Source organism: Pelodiscus sinensis, chromosome 5 (assembly GCF_052426305.1).
Source record: "Pelodiscus sinensis isolate ZL-2025 chromosome 5, ASM5242630v1, whole genome shotgun sequence".
Lineage (NCBI taxonomy): Eukaryota > Metazoa > Chordata > Testudines > Trionychidae > Pelodiscus > Pelodiscus sinensis.
In genome coordinates this window covers 28,774,258-28,794,140 of record NC_143056.1, presented here as the reverse complement: position 1 = coordinate 28,794,140, position 19,883 = coordinate 28,774,258, and the positions used below count along the sequence as shown (strand labels likewise).

Here is a 19,883-nt window from a genome sequence, read left to right as displayed (position 1 = left end):
AGCGAAGAAGTGACTAAAAAAAAATTAAAAAAACAACAAGAATGGCATTTCATAAATAGGGAAATGTTTTTGGAGACGTCAGTTTGTTAGGTGTAGAGTTTTCAATTAAAAGTCTTGCCATCTTTCTATTATTTTTTACTCACACTTTTTTGTAAACTTTGCCAAATCTTTTTCCAGCACGTGTGAGGAGGAGAGCAGAAAAGTGAGAAACAGTGAGATTTTTCTGCAGGGAAATGAAATAAAGTTGTGTATTCATTTGAAAAAATTATTTTAGAAAATAATCAAACCCACATCATAAAATGTGAATGAAAGAAAAAGATATTAGAGTATAATTAACTCCTATAGTTAGTTTATTATATTTAAGTACCCAGGCAATCTGAACAGAATAAATCACTAGGAATTGTTATTTCAGGTTATGGCCAACTGTAGAACACTTTTGGCAAGAGAATGAGGTATCAAAATGCCTGCACATGTCACCTCACTGAGGGTTATGATGGATTAGAGTCCAGAGCCTCAGCTACTATAAAATAACCTAGCTCAATTGATTTCAATAGAATTAGGCCAATTTACACCAGCTGATAACTGTTTAATGGATGAGCAACTAAGGTATTTATTAATACTATGGTTTAATACAGTGTAAGTATTAGAGCTGAGCATGTGTGTGTTGATTCAATCGCATCATATTTTCACCACGCAGACAGGTGGATAACATTTTTATTTGCCTATGCACTCCTGGAAAATTCTTGGATTGACACAAAGGCAAAGTCTCTTCCTTAGACTGATTCAAAGCTGACACTCATCAACTGACTACAATAAACTTAAAATTGAAGCAATGTTGGATTTTTTTTAACGCAGAAGTTAAGGCTTCATATTTTTTAGATTGTAAGCTACTATGAATCATGCACTTATATGTGTCATCATCCACGTGACTATATTTTTTATTCACAGAGAGGGTGAGGTCTTCAGCTGAGGGGTTGCAGACTGTGGGGTGAGGCCAGGGGATGAGAGATTTGGGGTTCAGGAGGGGGATCAGGGCTGGAGCATGGGGCTGGAGTGTGATGTCTTCACAGTGCTTACCATGGATCCCAGGAAGTGGCCATCAGGTCCTTGTGGGCCACTAGGTGTAGTGAGACTCCATGGGTTGCCCTCAGGCTCACAGACACTGCCCACACAGTTCTCATTGGTTGTGGTATTCAACCTATAGGAGCTGGCACTCAGGGTGGACACAACATCTGGAGTTTCCCTGTGCTTAAAGACTGCACAGACGTGATGGTCACTGCTCAGAACTGCTCCAATCCAAGGCAGGCAGAGAACCTACCTTAGCTCCAGGTTCCCTCTGCACCACCAACTGGACCTTTAATGGCCCAGTCAGCAGTGCCAACTGGAGCTGCCAGGGTCCCTTTACAACAAGGCGTTCTGGTCAAAAAACAGACACCTGGCAACTCTTAATTCTGGAACTGCACCAGCCTCTGGCAACAGAATAGATTGCAGTGGTAGGACAGGGCATGTGGTATATTGTATTTGTTCACTGGACATGCCACTCGCAGGTGTGGAAACTAAGCAGCTTAAGGAGGTGGTTGTTTAACCGATTATTCACATACTATTGATTCCTCATTGAGATGGCCAAACTAATGCTATGTTCCCACTTGCTTTAACAGAAGTTGTTTTTGTTTAATACATGGACTCAGTGCTGTGAGTGAACAAGTGTTGCTATTATTGGTATTCAGGGGATGTATTCAGCTGTCCCCTGTATGAAGGCTCAAGTTGGGTTTGTTTTGTAATTTCAAAATAGAGATTGCACTCAGCCCTTGTTATTGCTAGTAATACCCAGCAGTAAGTTACACAGGATAGTTTCAGAGGGGTAGCTGGGTTAGTCTGTAACAGGAAAAACTTAAAAAGCAACAAATAGTCTGGTAGCACTTTAAAGACATCTGATGACCAGTCATCTGAAGAAGTGGGTTGTACCCACGAAAGCTCATGATACCATCTATATGTTTTGTTAGTCTTTAAAGTGCTATCAGACTATTTGTTGTTTTTTAAGGATAGATGGTGTTACAATGTTCCCACAATATTCCCTCAGTGCAGAATGGAGTGTGCTCCATGCAAACAGAGGACTATCTGGATGGCAAGGGTGGTTTGCTTGTTTGTTGACCTGAGGCCTACACTACCCTCCCTATACAAACAGTGTGTTAACAATCCAGTGGAAAAAAGAAGTTTTTCTGTCAGAAGCAGCAACATCCCTATGACAGGAACTGAAATCCAGAGGTAAAAATGTCCACCTCGCATTAATTCCCAGTGGACTGAACCAGAACATGTAGCTGTGATGGAAGAGAAAATGCCAGCACAGTATAGGAACCAGACCTGCTCCAAAGGGAGGAAGGGCCTTAGAAGAAGATTGATGAATCAAATCATTGCTATGTATGGATGCCCGACATGTACCTGCCTTCATATTAAATATGAGTCATTGTCCTTCTAGGGCCTGGCACAGTTTTTTGCCAGTTGGGCAGGGTGTGTTGGGCAAGGAGGGACTGAGATGGCTATGGAAGCATATGGTGGAATTCCTTCTGAGCCTCTTCATAGTGCATACCTAAGCAGTAGCTCCTGTTTGGAAGCGCGTCATGCATCACTATTTGCGGCACCTGAGTGGTTTGAACTATACTGATAAATAAACTTCTGCTACAATGTTTATCAGTGTGTCAATAAATTTCACAGTCAATTGCTGGACCATATGTTGATTAGTAATGAAATATACACAAGGACCAAATAACCAGTATCAGTCAGGTTTATTGCTAAAAACCAATGATAGCATAGAACAGGGAAGAAAGGTTCAATACGATAATAATTTCTGGGAAGCCATTGTATGCCACACTGTTATAGCTACTTTACCCATTCATTAACAGCAATAATTAGTAATTCACAATGTACACGTCTGTGTCTTGTTCATTATTGTGCCTTAAAAAGTTATTTGCCAGTCACTGTGGGTATGTCTACACTACCCTCCTAGTTCGAACTCGAGGTGTACCGGTAGTTCGGAATAGGAATCCTAGTCCGAACAACCTAGTTCGAGCCCCGTGTAGCCGCGCTGCACGGGGTTCGAACCAGCGGGGTTTTAAAAATGGCGGCTCCCCGCTTATGCAAATGAAGCCCGGGAAATTCAAATCCCGGGCTTCATTTGCAAGTGCGGTATGCCTACATTACCCCGCTAGTTCGAACTAGCGGGGTAATGTAGACATACCCTGTGGAAGTAACATGATACCTAGCGTGTTCTACATGAGGGCAATTTAAAATGTTTTGGAGCAGCTCTGGCTTTTTGGGGGCATCCTAGATAAAAGCTGGAACACGTGGTGAGGGCAAATTCTGTGGGAATTTGCATATCTTCTTCTAATTGCTTTTTTTAAAGCGGGGCTTTCGAACGTGCAAGTAGTCTAAATGCTTTTTTTCAGAAAAAAAATCCTTTTTCGAAAAACCGCATAAACCTCCTTTTTTTAGGAAGAGTGTTTTTTTTCTAAAAAGGTTTTTTTTTTCCCCAAAAAAATGCGTCCAGACTACTTTCACTTTTGAAAGACTCGCATGTCCTCTTTCAAAATTAAAACATAGTCTAAACATGCCCCAAGGATACATCTACACAGCAGTGTTATTTTGGAATGACATTCTGAAATAATATAGTCCGTGTCTACACTACAAAAGCAGTTATTTTGACATAATATCGAAATAATGTCGAGCTGGAGGACTTCTTACTCTGACTCCTGTAACCCTCATTTTACAAGGAGTAAGGGAAGTCAAAGGAAGTGTGCTCTTCCTTGAGCTTCCTGCTGTGTAGACAGTGTCAAAAGCTGAATAACCTATTTCAACTTAAGCTACACAATTGAGATAGCTGAAGTTGCATAGCTTATTTTGGCTTTAGCGCTGCGGTGTAGATGTGCCCTTAGGGAACTTGTTGGAGAGAGGAAGCTGTGACGGGACTGGCTTGGCAGTGTGCTGACCAACAATTCAGGCTCTGGGCAGCAATAAGAGATGGGTTGCTAATTTCTTGGACCCCAAAGCTGGGACTTTCCAGAGATAGACAGGCAGAACAGAGCTCATTACCAAGATTCCAGAATAATAAAGTCGCCTGTGAATAACCCAGAACTGAAGACATTTAGGACACCATTGCTCAAACTGGAAACTTTATATCTTACACGAGGCTCTAGCAGAAACCTTTAACAAAAATTGCTTTTCTAGGGACTCAGGGAATGTCTTAGCATGATCTGAATGATCAAACTAGGGGGAAAGCAGGGGGAGAGATGATAAGCTTTCCTGTGTAGATAATCTGTGATTTCTTATTACACATGTCATTAGCTATTTCATTTGAGGAGAAATCTCAACTGCTTATAGGCTAAAAGTTCCCACACTCACGGTGAAGGTATGTCAATTAAAGTTCAGGGATAGTTACTAACACCTGGTGGTCTCTAAGGGTATATCTAGATTACATCCCTCTGTCGCCAGAGGGATGTAAATTCGACATACTGAAATTGCTAATGGAGTGGGGATTTAAATCTCCCACACTTCATTAGCATTAAAATGGCTGCTGCTTTTTGTTGCCACGGAGCTTTGGTGATGAAAAGTGGCAGTCTAGTTCTATCGCTTACTAAAGCCTTTGGCGACAGATCCTGTATATCTCGTTTTATGAGGCATAAGAGATGGTGACAAAAAAGCGGTGGCCATCTTTATGCTAATGAAGTGCAGAAGATTTAAATCCCCGCTTCATTAGCAATTTCAGTATGTCTAATTTACATCCCTCTGGCGACAGAGGGATGTACCATAAAATCACGAGTATAATGCTCACTTTTTTCCCATTTTTTTTAGCGTCAAAGTCGGGGTACGCATTATCCAGAGGAGGTTTTTTTTTAAAGTTTTAAACTCACCCTCGGCAGGCACAAGCTGGACGGAGGGGAGCCCCCCCCCCGGCAGGCGCAAGCTCAGTGCGCCGGCAGCTGCGTGGGGGAGGCCCCCCGGCAGGTGTGAGCTCGGTGCGTGGGCACCTGGGCAGGGGAGGCTCCCCCGGCAGGCACAAGCTCAGCGCGCCAGCAGCTGGGCGGGGTAAGCCCCCCTGGCAGGCACGAGCTTGGCCCACCGGCAGCTGGGTGTAGGAGGCCCCCTCGGCAGGTGCAAGCTTGGTACGCCAGCAGCTGGGCGGGGGAGGCCCTCCCAGCAGGCGCGAGCTTGGCATGCTGGCAGCTGGGCAGAGGGCAGGTTTCCTTCCAGTTCCTTCCCTACTATTCTCCAGTATAATGGGTGCACATTATACATAGGAGTTCATTTTTTTCATGATTTTAAGAGTCTAAACTCAGGGTGCGCACTATACATATATGCGCATTATACTCGAGATTTTACGGTAGTCTAGACATACCCTAAGAGTACCTGCTGTGCCACATTGTAAGCATTAATGCATCCAGCCACCCTCAATTATTTTATAGTAGGGTTGACAATTTTCCCCATGAATAGTATGTTCAGGGATCTTTTTTCCACAATCATCACCAAGAAGGGCATGTTGTACTTAATGATAAATGAAGGACGAAAAAGTTTGCTAATGACTATTGCTGTTGCTGCAGCTGCCTCGGTGCCATTCTCATGAACAGTCAGCACGGCCTTGTGAATAGCCTGTGAGGAAATAAGGCAAATGTTACAGTGTGAGTACAGGACGGTGAACAGCAGCTGAAGTTGAGTTTGCTGTGTTAGGAAATGTGAAGGATATAAATAGGACTGATACAACCCAGTGAACCCAATGCCACTGTGTGGCAAATCTCCCTGTGGCTGCAATAAGGGTCCCTGTGTCAGGTTTTCCTCCTGTCACAATTCCAACAATCTGAAGAGGTTATTGCAGTTATTTCTCAGTTGCAGTTCTGCTGTGAAGAACAACAGGCCTGCATCAAGTCCACTGCTCTTTGCCACAAAAGAGAGGAGTTTTTTCCTATACCTGATTACTGTCACCAATTCCTTCTTAGCCTCACAGACAGTCAGGATGTTTAGATAGTACAAAGCTGTGTTCCAGCAGAAATGTCAAGATGAACAATGACAAAAATCTGTGATACCAAGTCCCAGAATTCTTTTCTTCAGTGTCATCTCTGTATCATACAGTGAATTAATACTAGAGAACCAAACTCTGCCAGGGTTCTCTAAAAGGCTATGTCTACACTGCACAGTTATTTCGGAATGAGCTATTCTGGAATAGTTATTCTGAAATGGCTTATTTCAAAATAGCACATCTACACAGCAGGGAAGCCTTAAAATTAGTCCGAGGCAGGCTTCCTTAATGTAAACATGCTACCTCAATTTAGAGCCCCAGGAGGGATAACTTAGAATGGCCCTGGTGAAAAACTATTTTGAAATAGCAGAAGTGGAGTGTCTACACATGCCTGCAATGAGGAGTAACGGTAGTTCGAATTAGGAGCTTTAATTCGAACTACCTAGTCCGTGCCGTGTGTAGCCGCAGGCAGGGAGTTCGAACTATGGGGCATTTAAAAATGGCAGCGCCCAGGAACATGCAAATAAAAAGCCCGGGATATTTAAATACCGGGCTTCATTTGCAAGTTTGAATGCCTACATTAGCCACCCTAGTTCGAACTAGGGTGACAGTGTAGACATACCCTTACTCCTTTTGAGTTTGTAGCCTATTTGGCACAGTTAAATCCTGACTCCATTGAAATCCATGGCAACAGTCTCATTGGCTCCCGTAGAGCCAGAATTTCATCCACTGTCTCACTGGAATCTGAGGTAATGCCCAAGGGAAAAAAATGAATAAGGGTAACATGGTCTGGCCCTAAATTTGGAAGTAATCATCAGCACTGCAACTGAGCCATTCTAGTCCAGGGGCAAAGAATACTTAAAGCAATGGGTTTTTTTTGCATTTGTGCCCATTTTTAATGTACTTGCTGCTCCTGAGAACCATTTCCTTTTATAACAATTTTCAGAAATGACAGGTTGTGTTCTCTGTAACAAGCTTGTGAAACTTCACTGAGGGCTAGCAGCCACTGAGGCCAGTGGGAGTTCTGCCGACAGCTTCAGCAGAAGCAGAATCAAGCCCTTAAATAGTCTCAAGGGTAAACTTTTACAATCACAGGTACAGAAAAATCCAGTTAACAAAACCATTTGCTTATTAACTTACTTTTGAAACACGCAGGTTGGATGTTGCAGTGATTCCAGAGAGATCAGCGTGGCCAGAGAACACATCAGTAATACCCATTTTCTCAAACAAGAATTTCACATCATAGAACCCCGAAATAGAAAACTTTGGCATGTACAGATCAATACTCCTGTCAACAAAGAACACAACATGATGGTGAAACACTGAAAAGTGTGGAGTACATATGCGACGTAGTGGGGGGAACTTGCTAACTCACTGGCCACTGTCTGCAGCACCACCGAGCAAGACAGGCGATGAGTCATTATGCAAAGAGGGTGTCTCAATCTGTCTGACCAGCTAACCCCCATGGAGAGGAACAAAGGAAGGTGGATGCTGCCCTGGCTGGGGGGCAGGGCTGGAGGAGAGTTTAGTTTCTGTCTAGGAGCATGGAGGAAGCAGCCTCAGCAACAGGCTGGGGGGGTTAGAAGCCGAGACCCCCCTCCCCCATATCAAGGGGGGCTGAGGCATCCTAGGCTTACCCTGTAACCTGATGACATCTGTGCTGTGCTGTATGCTGGGGAAGCAATAAACCACCTCTATTCTACTGGCTGGTGGAGTCTGTTCATGCCATTACGTGGGTGCAGGAGGCGGGGGACACCAATGCGCCGTCACAACATACAATTTAATGACAGTGCACAGTGCTTTTCTGATTCTTGAGGTGTCTGTTGTGTGATGTGTGTGTCTGAGTGAGGACTGAGCACCTAAAAAGGTCTAAGGGAGCCTTTTCTACATGCCTGGATACTTCTGAACAGATGCTGTTGGATTATTGAACAAATGTATTTCTGCTGCTTCCAGAACCTCATTTCAGAGCCCTGACATATACCATCCAACAGACATCTGTGGGAACAGAAGTGGCTGGAGGGACACAGAGATGGTGGAGCAAGTATAGAGATTAGGAGCAAGAAGCAGAGTGAAACAGGTACAAGAAAGGGTAAGAAGGTTGGAGTCAGTGGCACAGGGAAATTAATACATTTCTTTTGCAGCATGAAGCAAGTAAGAACATTGAAGCATTCAACTGGAGACAAGATCAGTACTTGTAGACCGAGGACCTACCAGATTTGTTCAGAATGGTGGCCTGGCTAGAGTCTTAACAGACCAGCGTTTGGGACATGGCAGCCTGTGCTGGCAGAAGAGCTGAAGTTATAGATTCTCCAAAGCTCTCTAAGGCAGCAGGGGGATTATTGGAGAACTCTACTTACTCAACACAGAGAGTACTGAACTGTGATACCAGTATTAATATTTTGCCTTGTTCTGGAATTCTCTCCTAACATTACCATCAACCATCCATCCGTACAACAGTGGGCAAAGGGTTACCTTTTTTGGAGCAGTTTTTCCCATTTACACACAGTTTCTTGCGAGAGAGCAGCCTCCACCTGCTTCATCTTCCCTTTATCAGGCAAAATAAATATCGCCTTGGCATTTCCACTGTATGGTATCTGCACCAGCCAGCATGACAGCTGCTTATCATAGTGGCTTTCATAATTGGTATCCCGGCACATCATATTGACTTTAACAGAGGTTTTCTCGTCCACCAAAAAATCTTCCTTGTGGGTGTGGAAAGGATCAAAAGGATTTTCCCAGAAGGCTTTTCATCAACAACAAAGAGAATGGAGGGAGAAAATAATTTGTTAGCAGACTAAAAGAAGACCCTCAGAAGTGTAGATAACTCCTGTCTGGGGTCATAGAGCCCTGCTGACAGCGGGATTGGGGACAGAACAGCCTCATGGCCAGGAGAAACTTTCGGCCTGAGGCTCTGGCTTCAGGAAGCTATGGGACCACACTCCTCTCCATTGGTTACAGTGTCTCTTGGGAACAGAGCCCTGAATATCAATGGATATACAGGCAGTCCCCGGGTTACATGAATCCGACTTACATCGGATCCCTACTTACAAACGGGGTGAGGCAACCCCGCACTAGCTGCTTCCCCTCAGCAGACCAGGGAGACGCGGAGCGGCTTTTCTCAGCAGACACCTCAGCTTGAGAATAAAGGACTGAGGGAAGTGAGGTGTGGGAGAATAAAACTGAGCTCTGGAGAAATGTTTGGCTAGAGTTTCCCCTACAATATGTACCAGTTCCGACTTACATACAAATTCAACTTAAGAACAAACCTACAGTCCCTATCTTGTACGTAACCCGGGGACTGCCTGTAGTTGTCTATCTACAGACATCCTCATTCCCGGATAGACACTTGTAGCAGAGAAGGGCTCTATCTTTACTCCCTTCCAAATAAGAATCTGAGAGAGATTTTAAATTATTGGATCCCTCTTTTATGGTACATCAAATACCTGGTTTTTAGCCTTATCTTCAAGGACCAGTATACTTTAGTCCAGTTCTATCTCTATGCTCTATTATAGTCTGTTTTTCTTAATTTAAAAGAAAAAGCATCAACATATTTACTTTAGAATAAAATCAAGCAGCCAAACATTATAATGTAAATAAATAGCCCTCTGTGCTCCATACCTTACCTTTGAAATACATGTAGTTCACAAGAACCATTATAGTGTTTGGATCAAGATGGCCAACTAGTTTTGGAATTTTCCCATGAGTTTTCTTGTTTACATAACCATTGATCTTTTCCTCAGCCTCTGTTGAATTTTGGAAATCAGTAGAAAAAAATTCTGCTTCATAGAAGGTTTTGACATCATCTAAAAACTTCTGTAGGGGTTGAAACCCCATTGCTAGGAAAAGGGCATTTCCCATACTCATCTGGATCTTATTGTTAGGACAATTCATCATACGGAGCTGATGACGGAAACTTTCATGGATCTCCTCCTCCTGAATCTCTGTCAGGTTAAACCCCATTCCTTCAAAAATCTGCGTCAGAGTGGCTGATTTAGCTCCCATTGCCAGCATTGCAAAGGCAGTGGCGATGCTCATGGGAGAGAAGAACACATTCTTGTCAGCTTCTTCTAATACAGCCTGCTTATAGAATCTGAATGTAAAGTCAGCATAGCTAGAACCTTGTTTGACACAAGCCTGGTTTAAGAGTGCATGCTCTTCCGTGTGATTTGTATCTTTCTGGTCATCCTGGCAGGTGGGGTAATAAGAAAAGTGATTGCAATGGACGACCGGATAAAGAGCAGCAAGTAACAAACACACAGAAAGGGTGGAACTCATTTTCCTTTCAAATTATTCTGTCACAAAAGAGAATCAACAAACAATTAGATGAGCAAAATTAATAGCAATTAATATATGTATTTGTTGTCATAACAATTATTAATAAAATGCATTTTAAAATAATGCACAAAACCAAAGGAACATGACCTAGCTAAAGTAATTATACAGATGTATAAATCCTGCTAAGGTGTAGTCTGGCTTAGTTTACTAATATATCAGCCATAATAAAAATGGCAATATATTTTGGCTCTTTAGGATGTGTGATGTGATAGCCAGAAAAATTCTGGAGCTAGACTGTGCAACAGTCAATACAGGTATAATGCAGGTATAATTTGCATGTGTGTCAGGAACTCCATGAAGCACCAAAAGCTGCACAACCTGGGTTTCCCTGGTGCCACACATACAATCTGTGATAAATGTGCTGGGTAGTTGCAGGCATATGAAAAAGAGGCAAGTGTGAGAATGTGGATGATGGGGTTATCCACTGGGCCACTCTTAGCTGGGTCCAGATTGGGAAGCCATGCCCAGGTGGGCAAGAGGAGCACAGATATTTTTTGAGTCTTACCTTAGAGAAGGGGGGTTTCTATCTGAGTCCCTTGGGGATTGGATGGGATTGAGGGGCAAGGACTGAGCTGAGCACTGTAATGATAGCAGCAGCAGCAGCAATCAGTGAGATACTTGCACTTTCAGGCAAGTCCTCAGTTGAGAGGAACCCCTGCACACACTTGACTGAAGTGGAGAGGAGGGGACCTGGACTCGCAAATGAGGCCCAGCTGGAGTTTCTGCTGGGAGCCACAGTTCTAAGGGTCATGGCCACCAACCTCATTCCCTGTTAGTTAATAGTGTGTTAGTCTTGTGATTTGTTTGTTTGCGTACCCTAGGTAAAGTTTGGTTGTGTTCCCAAACTTACCAGACTGAGAGCTGCTTGCTGGAGGAGAAGGCAACTGCCATGAACAGTGATCGGGGCTTAAATTTCAAATTTTCTAAAGCCAAAAAGTCAGCACACAGCCCTGAATTGACTTAACACAGCCCTATTTACTTATTTTAAACGGAACCCCATTTTCAGCCCAGCAAAAAGTCAGAGTACATTTCCCTATGGAATCACACCCTGATGTAGCTGGGGAGACACCAAGTAACTTCTAAGTAGAAAGAGAGGTTGACCTCAGTGGTTTTTAAAAAATAATTGTTGTTCCATGTCCCCTCCCCCCTCAAATGGACAATCTTTAATCACTGCTGCAGTTACCTACTCTGATAGCTCTCACCCTCGCAGCACAGAACACCAGCTCACATTTATACTATTTAACCTGGAAGGGTAAGTCACGGCCAGTATTTTAACTTGCATTTTTTTCAAATTAGCCAAGAGACAGCACACTGGCTCCAAAAGCGTTTTTTGTCTGTTTGAGTCACCCCCTCCCCCCCATTTCCCATATCAAAGCAGAGGTCAAGCTTGTTTTAGCAAGCTTGCTAAGTACAGAATATAGCTGCCTAAAGCAAGTTTATACCAGTCAGGGCTGAGAGCCCTGCTTTCTGCTGTTTGACGTGAGATGGGGGGAAATATTGTGAAGGTATCCTCAATTTCCATTTACTTTTCTCCCCAAAATGTTAGTTTGTATTTTTGTCAAATTTTTGACATTGGAAATGTTTTTGCCAGAACCATTTAAATTAAGCTATTTTTAACAGAATGGGTGAAATGTCTCAACTGAAGTGATCATAAGGGTGTGTATACACCCTCGCCACATTTCTACAACAACCATAGCAATGGAATTTTCCCTTGGAAAAACTGGGATGTCATTGTTAAGACCAAGATCTGAATCCAGAATTTAAAATAGCACTAGACGTTGTTTTCCTGAGATTGTGATGTCTATGGGAGTAAAAAGGGAAATTAGTTCAGAAAAAAATGGAAGTTTTTCTTTCCTCTCCTTTACTCTCAAATTTTAATAGTAGGATCTGGCTCTAGACCTCCAATTATCTATTCTATGCCATTCTCAGATTAGTTACTAGGAAACCTTACATAAGTATTGCATTTGAAAAGTTGCTTTAACTGTGCCTCTCTCTCAAAATGCATTCATCTCCCCCAGTGAATGTGGCTTGGTAGATTATGCCATTGTGAATGGCACAGAAAAAGTGACACTAGCACAGAGGGGCACCTCAACAGCTTCTGGACTGGATACTTTCAAGGCTCCAGATAGCTTCAAAGGACATTTTATTCAAATTTGTGTTTGCGCAACTTCCACTAGAACAGCAGGGCTTGCTGTTCCCTTGGATGTTTGCCTCAGTCCTATTTCAGAAGAATCAACTGTAATAGCTAGTTTGAAAAAAGTCACAAGGTAAGAATGAAATAATCCTGGCACCCACACTGAAGAAGCCATAAATAACATCAATTCAAAGTGCCTAAGGAAAAATGAATACATAACTGCACTTACCTAGTTGGAGGGATATGCTGTGTTCATCTGAACTGCATTGCCCCATGTACTACTATTTATATTGCTAACCCAGACAGATTACCAGTATTACACATTGAACAGGTCCAAAACGATCAATGAGGACACAGAGTAAATACTGATGGCCTGAAGGGGACTCAACTTGGGTGAGTTCCCTGATCACTGGGGTAAAGTTAGAAAGGGAGGGACTGTGTTCATGCTGGCTGCTTTGTGAATCATGAATGGCACCAAATGTAAGGCACCTGTGTCTAAAGAGACTGGTGCAGCTGACATTCCCACAACACCATTAAGGGGACATGCAAAGCTACAGTCCTGGCACAATGGGGAGACTAGATACCACAAAAAGTACAACCCAAACTCTCTGATTAGCCCATGTGCACTATTTAACCCTGAAGGTGGCCCAAGGAACGTGTCTGAGGAACTGTATATATTTCCGGCTTGCTGTGACTTCAGACTGTATTTTATTTTCTGATCTCTGACTTCTGACCTCAGTTTAATGCTGCCATGACGCTTACCACCTGATTTCAGCTTGGTTCTACCTCTGATCTCCAGTGTCTATCTCCAACCTGATGCTGATCCTGACTCTTACTTCTCAATCCTTGTTCTAACTATTACACCAGTCCTTGCCCACTGACTGCTATCTCGTAGCTGTCCCTGACTTGTGGACACCAGCTCACCAATGACTTCTAGGCCAGATCTCCTATACCTCCATTCCCTTAACCAAAATTGCTCTATAAGTCCAGCCTGGAAAAACATGCCCAAATCTATTTGGTGGAGTATGTGAAAATTACAAATAGATTCAGGTTGACAAATATATTATTCATCTGAAAAATTTCACCCATCTTTATTGATAACTTTCTGGTGTTAGGACGGTCAGACAAAGTACCATGTTCCGATATAGGGGAGGGCTCAACATATGTCCTTTGTTATAGGTGTGATGCATGAATGTTACATTTCCATCCTTCTCAAAGTACTCAAGAAGGAGGGAGTAAAAGTTTGGGGTGGAGGTTATAGTTATGGGAAAGCCTCTTATAGTATTTCCTGTGTTTCAACCAGTGAGATAAGCACCCAAAATGCTGCACGTGGACTATATAAAATCAGAATAACATATTTTAATGTCTAACTTGATTGAGCATTCTCCCCCAATCTGCATGTAACCCAGAGGCACTGAGACCACTGAGAAAGGGAGAGTGAAGTCTGCTCTACAGCCTTAACTAAGAGGAAATTAGCTTTTAGCGCATGTGGAAGACACACATAGCTTTAGCCCCTAAGGTCACAGGTTCAATCCCAGCTGTCAATGACCAGAGTCCATTGGCTTTACATACAGGCAAGTATCTATCAACCACAGGCAAAAGATTCCTCTTTCTGAGCAACTTCTCCAGTTTGGGCACTGCATCCTTCAACACAGCAATTCTTCCTTCTTCAAGCAGAGTGAATAATGCAGTAGCATTTCCCTTTAAATGTATTTGTACCCACTAGCAAAGCAATTCCCCATCATAGTGATTTTCATACCACCCTACTTCACTTTAACAGATATAATCCCATTAAGCAACCAACCAACAACAAATCCTCTTCTATGGTCAAATTTGGATGAAATGTTTTTTCATGGGCTTATGATAAAAAGGAAGAAAAGGCCATTGAGTATTCATGGGAAAGGGAGTTATTAGTAAAAATAGAACTAATTTAAAGGTAACAAGCCCATAGTTGGAGGTACAAATGAACTCAAAGCTGATTTCCACAAGATTTTTTATCTGCAATATACTAGCTAGGCAGCAGCATTTCTGATTTACCAGGATTCTGCATAAATACCTGATGAGTTACAATGAAGTGTGGAACAAATATCATGTAGTTTCGCCTATACTGTTATTTGGAGTGAAGCAAATGCCCTTTATTAAATATTTATGTTGCTATTAAATTAGAGATGACAAATCTGTCAACAAGTGCTACGGATCACATCATGAGAACGACAACTGTCTAGTAGTTAATAAAGCAAGCATTTTTTTCATGCCTCCTATCATCAGGAGCTGTCAAGCACAGGTTCACGGTGGGCAGCACAGAAGTGCACTGACATGGAGGAGCTCTTAGAGAGACATTGTGCTTCTGTGAGGCGGAAATGGTCCCCGATCCCCAAGGGCCATGGGAGTAGTTTGCACACTGCACCATCCTTTGCAATGTTGCAATGTCTATTCGGCAAAGTTCACTAGTCAGCACCCCACCTGCCGGCCCTTGATCAGTCAGGCTCACTTCTCTGGTACATCTGATCTTTCAAAATTACTGCCTCTTTGGTTGTCTATTGTCTTGCTCAACAGGAAAAGCCTGAATGTCTAATGTAAAAGGCGTACTAAAAAAGAACGCTTTAAAAGACAAATTGTGAAATAACCCGCCCCCCCTCATGTCTTCACTATACTTACTAAAGGAAGAAAAAGGATCACAAGCACACGTCCCCTCTGTGCTTTACCTTGTTGCAGGGAACAAAGTAAATATGGTTTTCTCCTTTTTACAGATAAGAATACAGACGTACAGGACAAACTTTGGGGGTGTTCCCAGGTCACAAAGGAGCTCGGTGACTCAACGGGCCAAACCTGGGCTTCAGTCTGCAAGACCATTCTTTCAGGTTGGTTGCAACATAAAACACTGACAGGGCAATATGACAGACAGGCCATGGCCATGAAGTTTAGTGTTTGGGAGATAGACATACACTTGGGTCATTTGATTTTTCATCTCTTTTTCTTTCCTATATAGAAGAAGAGTCAAAATACACATGGACTCTGCTTATGGAATGATGTTGCACATGAGACAAGACTCAAATTAGATGACCTTACAGGACAAATGTCTCACTGTTTGTTCAGGTTGGACCTCCCCAGTCCAGCACCCTTGGGACCTTATCAGTTCTGAACAAGAGCGCTTGTTGGACCAGAAGAAGTCAATTCAGCCCTCCTGCCACTGGCTCTCCAGCCAGCCCCCTTCCACCACCAGCCCAGCTGGGCTCCTGACACAAGCAGAGCTGCTGGCCCCACTGCCACCAGCCTAGCCGGGCTCCCAGCCTGGGAAGGCTGTTGGCTCAGTTTATACTGGGAGATGGGCACTGCTGAGAATCAAACCCAGATTTTCTGTGTCCCAGCCTGGTGCTTAATTACAGACCTATCCATCTCTCTAATTACAGTCTTTCATTAAAAGACAATTGACAGCATCTTCTCTCCAGGTCTCAGTCAGCCATCCACAACTTGTAATTGCAACAAATGTGTGCATAGACAGCATGCAGGCATAGTTAACAAGTAATACCGCATGGAATGTGGCAAGATCCTCAGGTAAGCCACTATTTTTCCCTGGCTTTTTCTCTCTGGGTGATTATTGATCTACCGCTCAGTTTGTGGGGATTCTTCTCATCACTAACAAAAGAAGGCTTTGAGCAAGTTGTTTCATCTTTCCGAGGCTCAGTTTCCCCATCAGCAAAATGAAGCACCAGGGCTAATGGCACTGCAGCCGTGCTACCCATCCAGAGCTGCAGCTGCACAGTCAGGAGCATCAGGGCTGGTAGTGTGGTGACTGCATTGCCCACATGCTGGGGAGATGAGGCTGTGGGTAGTGGGGTAGTAGGAGGGGAGGGGAGGGGCCAGGGGCTGGCTGCCCCTATTGTGGTGCCCACAAGTTGGGCTGGGTCCTCTGGAAAGGCTGTCCCAACACTACTCCCTGCCAGGAGCTTGGGGGTCAGGCCAAAAGCTATGACAGGCCAGATCTGGCTCACAGACAGCATTCCCTATGAGCTCTGTACTTCTACAGCTACTCAGGAGAGATTCAAATGCTGCCCAGCTGATTAGCAGAGTGCCCATAGCTAGGATTTTTTTTCTACTGATGGTGCACATTTGCACGTGCCTCAGTGCACATAAAATTACTCTGCACAGGGATGGAAAAGATTAGAAGGAGCAGTGCATGAGAACCAAAGTTTGCCCCCCTCTGTCTTAGTGGGTATGATACAAATGAAAGTGTTAATCAGGACATCAAAGATTATAGCTGTCACTGTCTTGCCCACAAGTTCATTGGTCAATCAGTGAGAGTGTTTTCTGACGATGCTATGCTTTTAAGTTTATGCCTTTTGTAGATCTTAGGCAGGTGGAGTTCATAAAAACAAGTCTGAACTGGTCTCCTACTTTTATAAACATTCCAGTGCTTCTGTTAATTATAACTGAATTAATCTTTTAAACGAAGTTGTTCTAATAACTTCAAACCCAAGTCTTGCAAAATATATGACATCATGGGCTCTTCTAAGACCTGTGAAATAGGTTAGCATCACTTCTGAGCATCACCTTAGTTTATACAGCATAAAAACTAGAGGTCCTTTTCAAAATATTTCCCAATGACCCATCTTTGACAGAAAACAGTAAAAATTACAGGCATACTCTAAAGATAACAGACTACCAAAAATTAGAGGGGAATCCAATTTGGCACTATATTATTCTAGATTTACATCCATGTAACCCACTGACTTCAGAGAATTAATTACTCCAGATTTACAGTAACATAACTGAGGCTATACCTCAGTGCTATACCATGACCACCAATTCTTTAACTAATATACAAAATTCATGCAGAAATTCAAATAGCGATTGATGGGATCTCATTCTAAACCAAACAACTTCATTGAGCTGGAGTATATTTCTAATTCACAAATATTGCCTGTGAGGATTCTTTAGCAGTGGCACAGAATGCACACACTGAAAGACCTGTGGCCCACATGGTTGGACTTGTAGTTTGCCAGAAAACCAGTTATTCATGAATAAGAAAAAAAATAGAATTTAGATTTAAAATGTGGCACAGCCCATAACTACTGCTATTGAGTAACTCCGCTGCAGCCAGTAGAATTGTGTTGATTTACAATGGTGGAGGAGCTACCACAAATATGTTGATATCTGTCACCAAAAGATTGTTTGCAATTTCAAAATATATATAGGGACTAGCCTACTCTCTGTCTGCCAGCCTTGCCCATGTTGCTTCTTTGCACCTGCTTTCCCCTGGGGACAAAGGGAATAGGCTGGCCCCATAAATTGCTGCTGTGGGCCCCTGCCTCAGGCATATCTGGAAGAAGAGGTGTCTTTCATTTTGGATAGAGAAATCTAGCATGATCGGGGGAAAGATTTCCCCTCTTCCCCTCCCCCAACATTTCATACCTGAGTTCTACTTACCTTAGCCCCAGACTGAGCTCTTAACTGCAACACAGCTTCTGTGTGATATGTGATGAGTTTGGAAACTGGGAGCAGCACAGCCTTTGGGGCGGGGAGTTTGACAAAAAGAGGCAGGGTGATTAAGATAACAAAAGCTTGTCATTAAAGTAAATTAAGCATTGTTAGGTGACCCAGAAAGCATTGCCAGGCACTCCAGTTAAAAGAATGGAAACAAAGAGTAAAAATAAATGGTCAGAATGGCGATGGGGGCCTGTACAGAGACCAGTGGATGTTCAACATATTCATAAATGATCCGGGGGAAGGGGCCTAAAAAGTGAGGTGACCAATTTGCATATGATGCAAAATTACTCAAGATGGTAAAGTTCAAATCAGACTTCAAAGAATTACAAAGGGACCTCACTAATTGGATGACTAGGCAACACAATGGCAGATGAAATTAAGTGTCAGAGGAATAGCTGTGATAGTCTGTAACGTTAAAAACAACAAGTAGTCCTGTGGCTCCTTAGGATACATGGACTCTGCATGCTTATTTTGGAATAAGCTATTTGGGAATAGTAACTCCAAAAAAGCTTATTTCGATATAGTGCGTCTACACAGCAAATGCCTGTCGAAATAGCACTGAGCTATTTCGAACTAGAGCATTCACACCCATTGGATGCTGAATCTCATTTAAGCCCACCCGAAAGCACTTCAGGCAGGGCATCAGGACAGCACTCACTTCCTGGAGCTGCTGCCTGAGGCTATCTGAGGCTCGAGCTTAAAGGGGCCTGTACAGCCATGTCTCAGGCGCCTCTCCTTTGCCTACCTCCCTAAGGGACAGCAGAGTATTCTCACTGCCTGTCCTGGTTGCCATTGCAGATACCACAGCACGCCGGACCTGCCTCCAAGCAGTCAATGGCTCTTAGGCCCCATGCTGCACCTCCTGCTGCAGGTTCTGCAGGCTGCCCTCATGGCCCTGCAGGAACAGGAACTCCAGCTCATTGTGGGGCACCTCCTCTCCTATTTCCATGTGCCACTCATGCAGCACAACCCCTTCCACCGTTCCCTGCATATCGCGCACCGCCGCTTGTGGCAACCGGACATCAGTTCCAACTGGTGGGACTGGTTCATCATGGAGCAGTAGGACACCAGCAATGGTGCCAGAACTTCCGCATATGGAAGGCCACCTTCATGGAACTGTGTGAGTGGCTCGCCCCTGCCATTAGGCAACAGGACGCCCACATGCGACTGTCAACCCCCTCCAGAAGCGGGTTGCCATCACTGTATGGAAGCATGTCATGCCGGACAGCTACCGCTCCACCAGGAACCAGTTCAGTGTGGGAAGATAGATGGTCAGAGACATGGTCATGCAACTATGGCGCTATTGTCCCAGGAGAGTGGTGATGAACTGCTGGAATGGGGTTTCCTAGGGAAGTGGGGAGAGTGGTGGAGGCTCCCTTCCTGAAAGGTTTTTTTAGTCCTGCCTTCACAGATCCCTGACGGCATGGTAGAGAGTTGGTCCTGGTGTGTCCATGGTGGGGAGATTGGGCTCAGGGGCTTCCTGAGGGCCCTGGCAACCCTGTGATTCCCTGTTTGTTTCCTTCAACAGGTGGTGTGGGCCATCCACACCTTCCTGCTGCTCTGGCTTGTCATCCTGGACACATCGACCCTATCATCACCAGCTTTGCCACAATGGGCTTTCCCAACTGTGCGCAGGCCATTGATGGCATCCATATCTCCATCCAGGCCTCCGGCCACTAGGCATCTGCATACATCAACCAGAAAGGGTACTTTTCAATTGTCCTACAGACTCTTGTGGACCATCGAGACTGGTTCATAAACATCAACGCTGGATAGTCAGGGAAGGCACACAATGCCTGTGTCTTTTGCAGCTCCAGCCTCTACGCGAAGATGCCCATCAGCACTTTTTTCCCAACTGCACCATCAGGGTTGGGGACATGGAAGTACCAATGTGCACAGAGGGGGACGCAGCCTATCCTCTGC

General features: G+C 43.9%; 1 protein-coding gene across 2 annotated transcripts; it reads right to left on the bottom strand.

Moving 5' to 3' along the window:
- Positions 1-2,766: 2,766 nt before the first annotated feature.
- Positions 2,767-17,986, bottom strand: LOC102457230 (alpha-1-antitrypsin-like). 2 transcript variants are annotated; one of them, XM_006133688.5, is made up of 5 exons: positions 17,901-17,986; positions 9,628-10,296; positions 8,477-8,747; positions 7,145-7,292; positions 2,767-5,640 (listed from the first exon to the last, which is right to left on the bottom strand). In XM_006133688.5, exons 2-5 carry the CDS (start codon positions 10,277-10,279, stop codon positions 5,446-5,448), a joined length of 1,266 nt encoding a protein of 421 aa, XP_006133750.3. In that variant the 5' UTR covers positions 10,280-10,296; positions 17,901-17,986; the 3' UTR covers positions 2,767-5,445. The 2 variants fall into 2 exon arrangements, with proteins under 2 accessions (XP_006133750.3, XP_006133751.3); XM_006133689.5 differs by lacking the exon at positions 17,901-17,986 and adding an exon at positions 12,703-12,821.
- Positions 17,987-19,883: the final 1,897 nt, after the last annotated feature.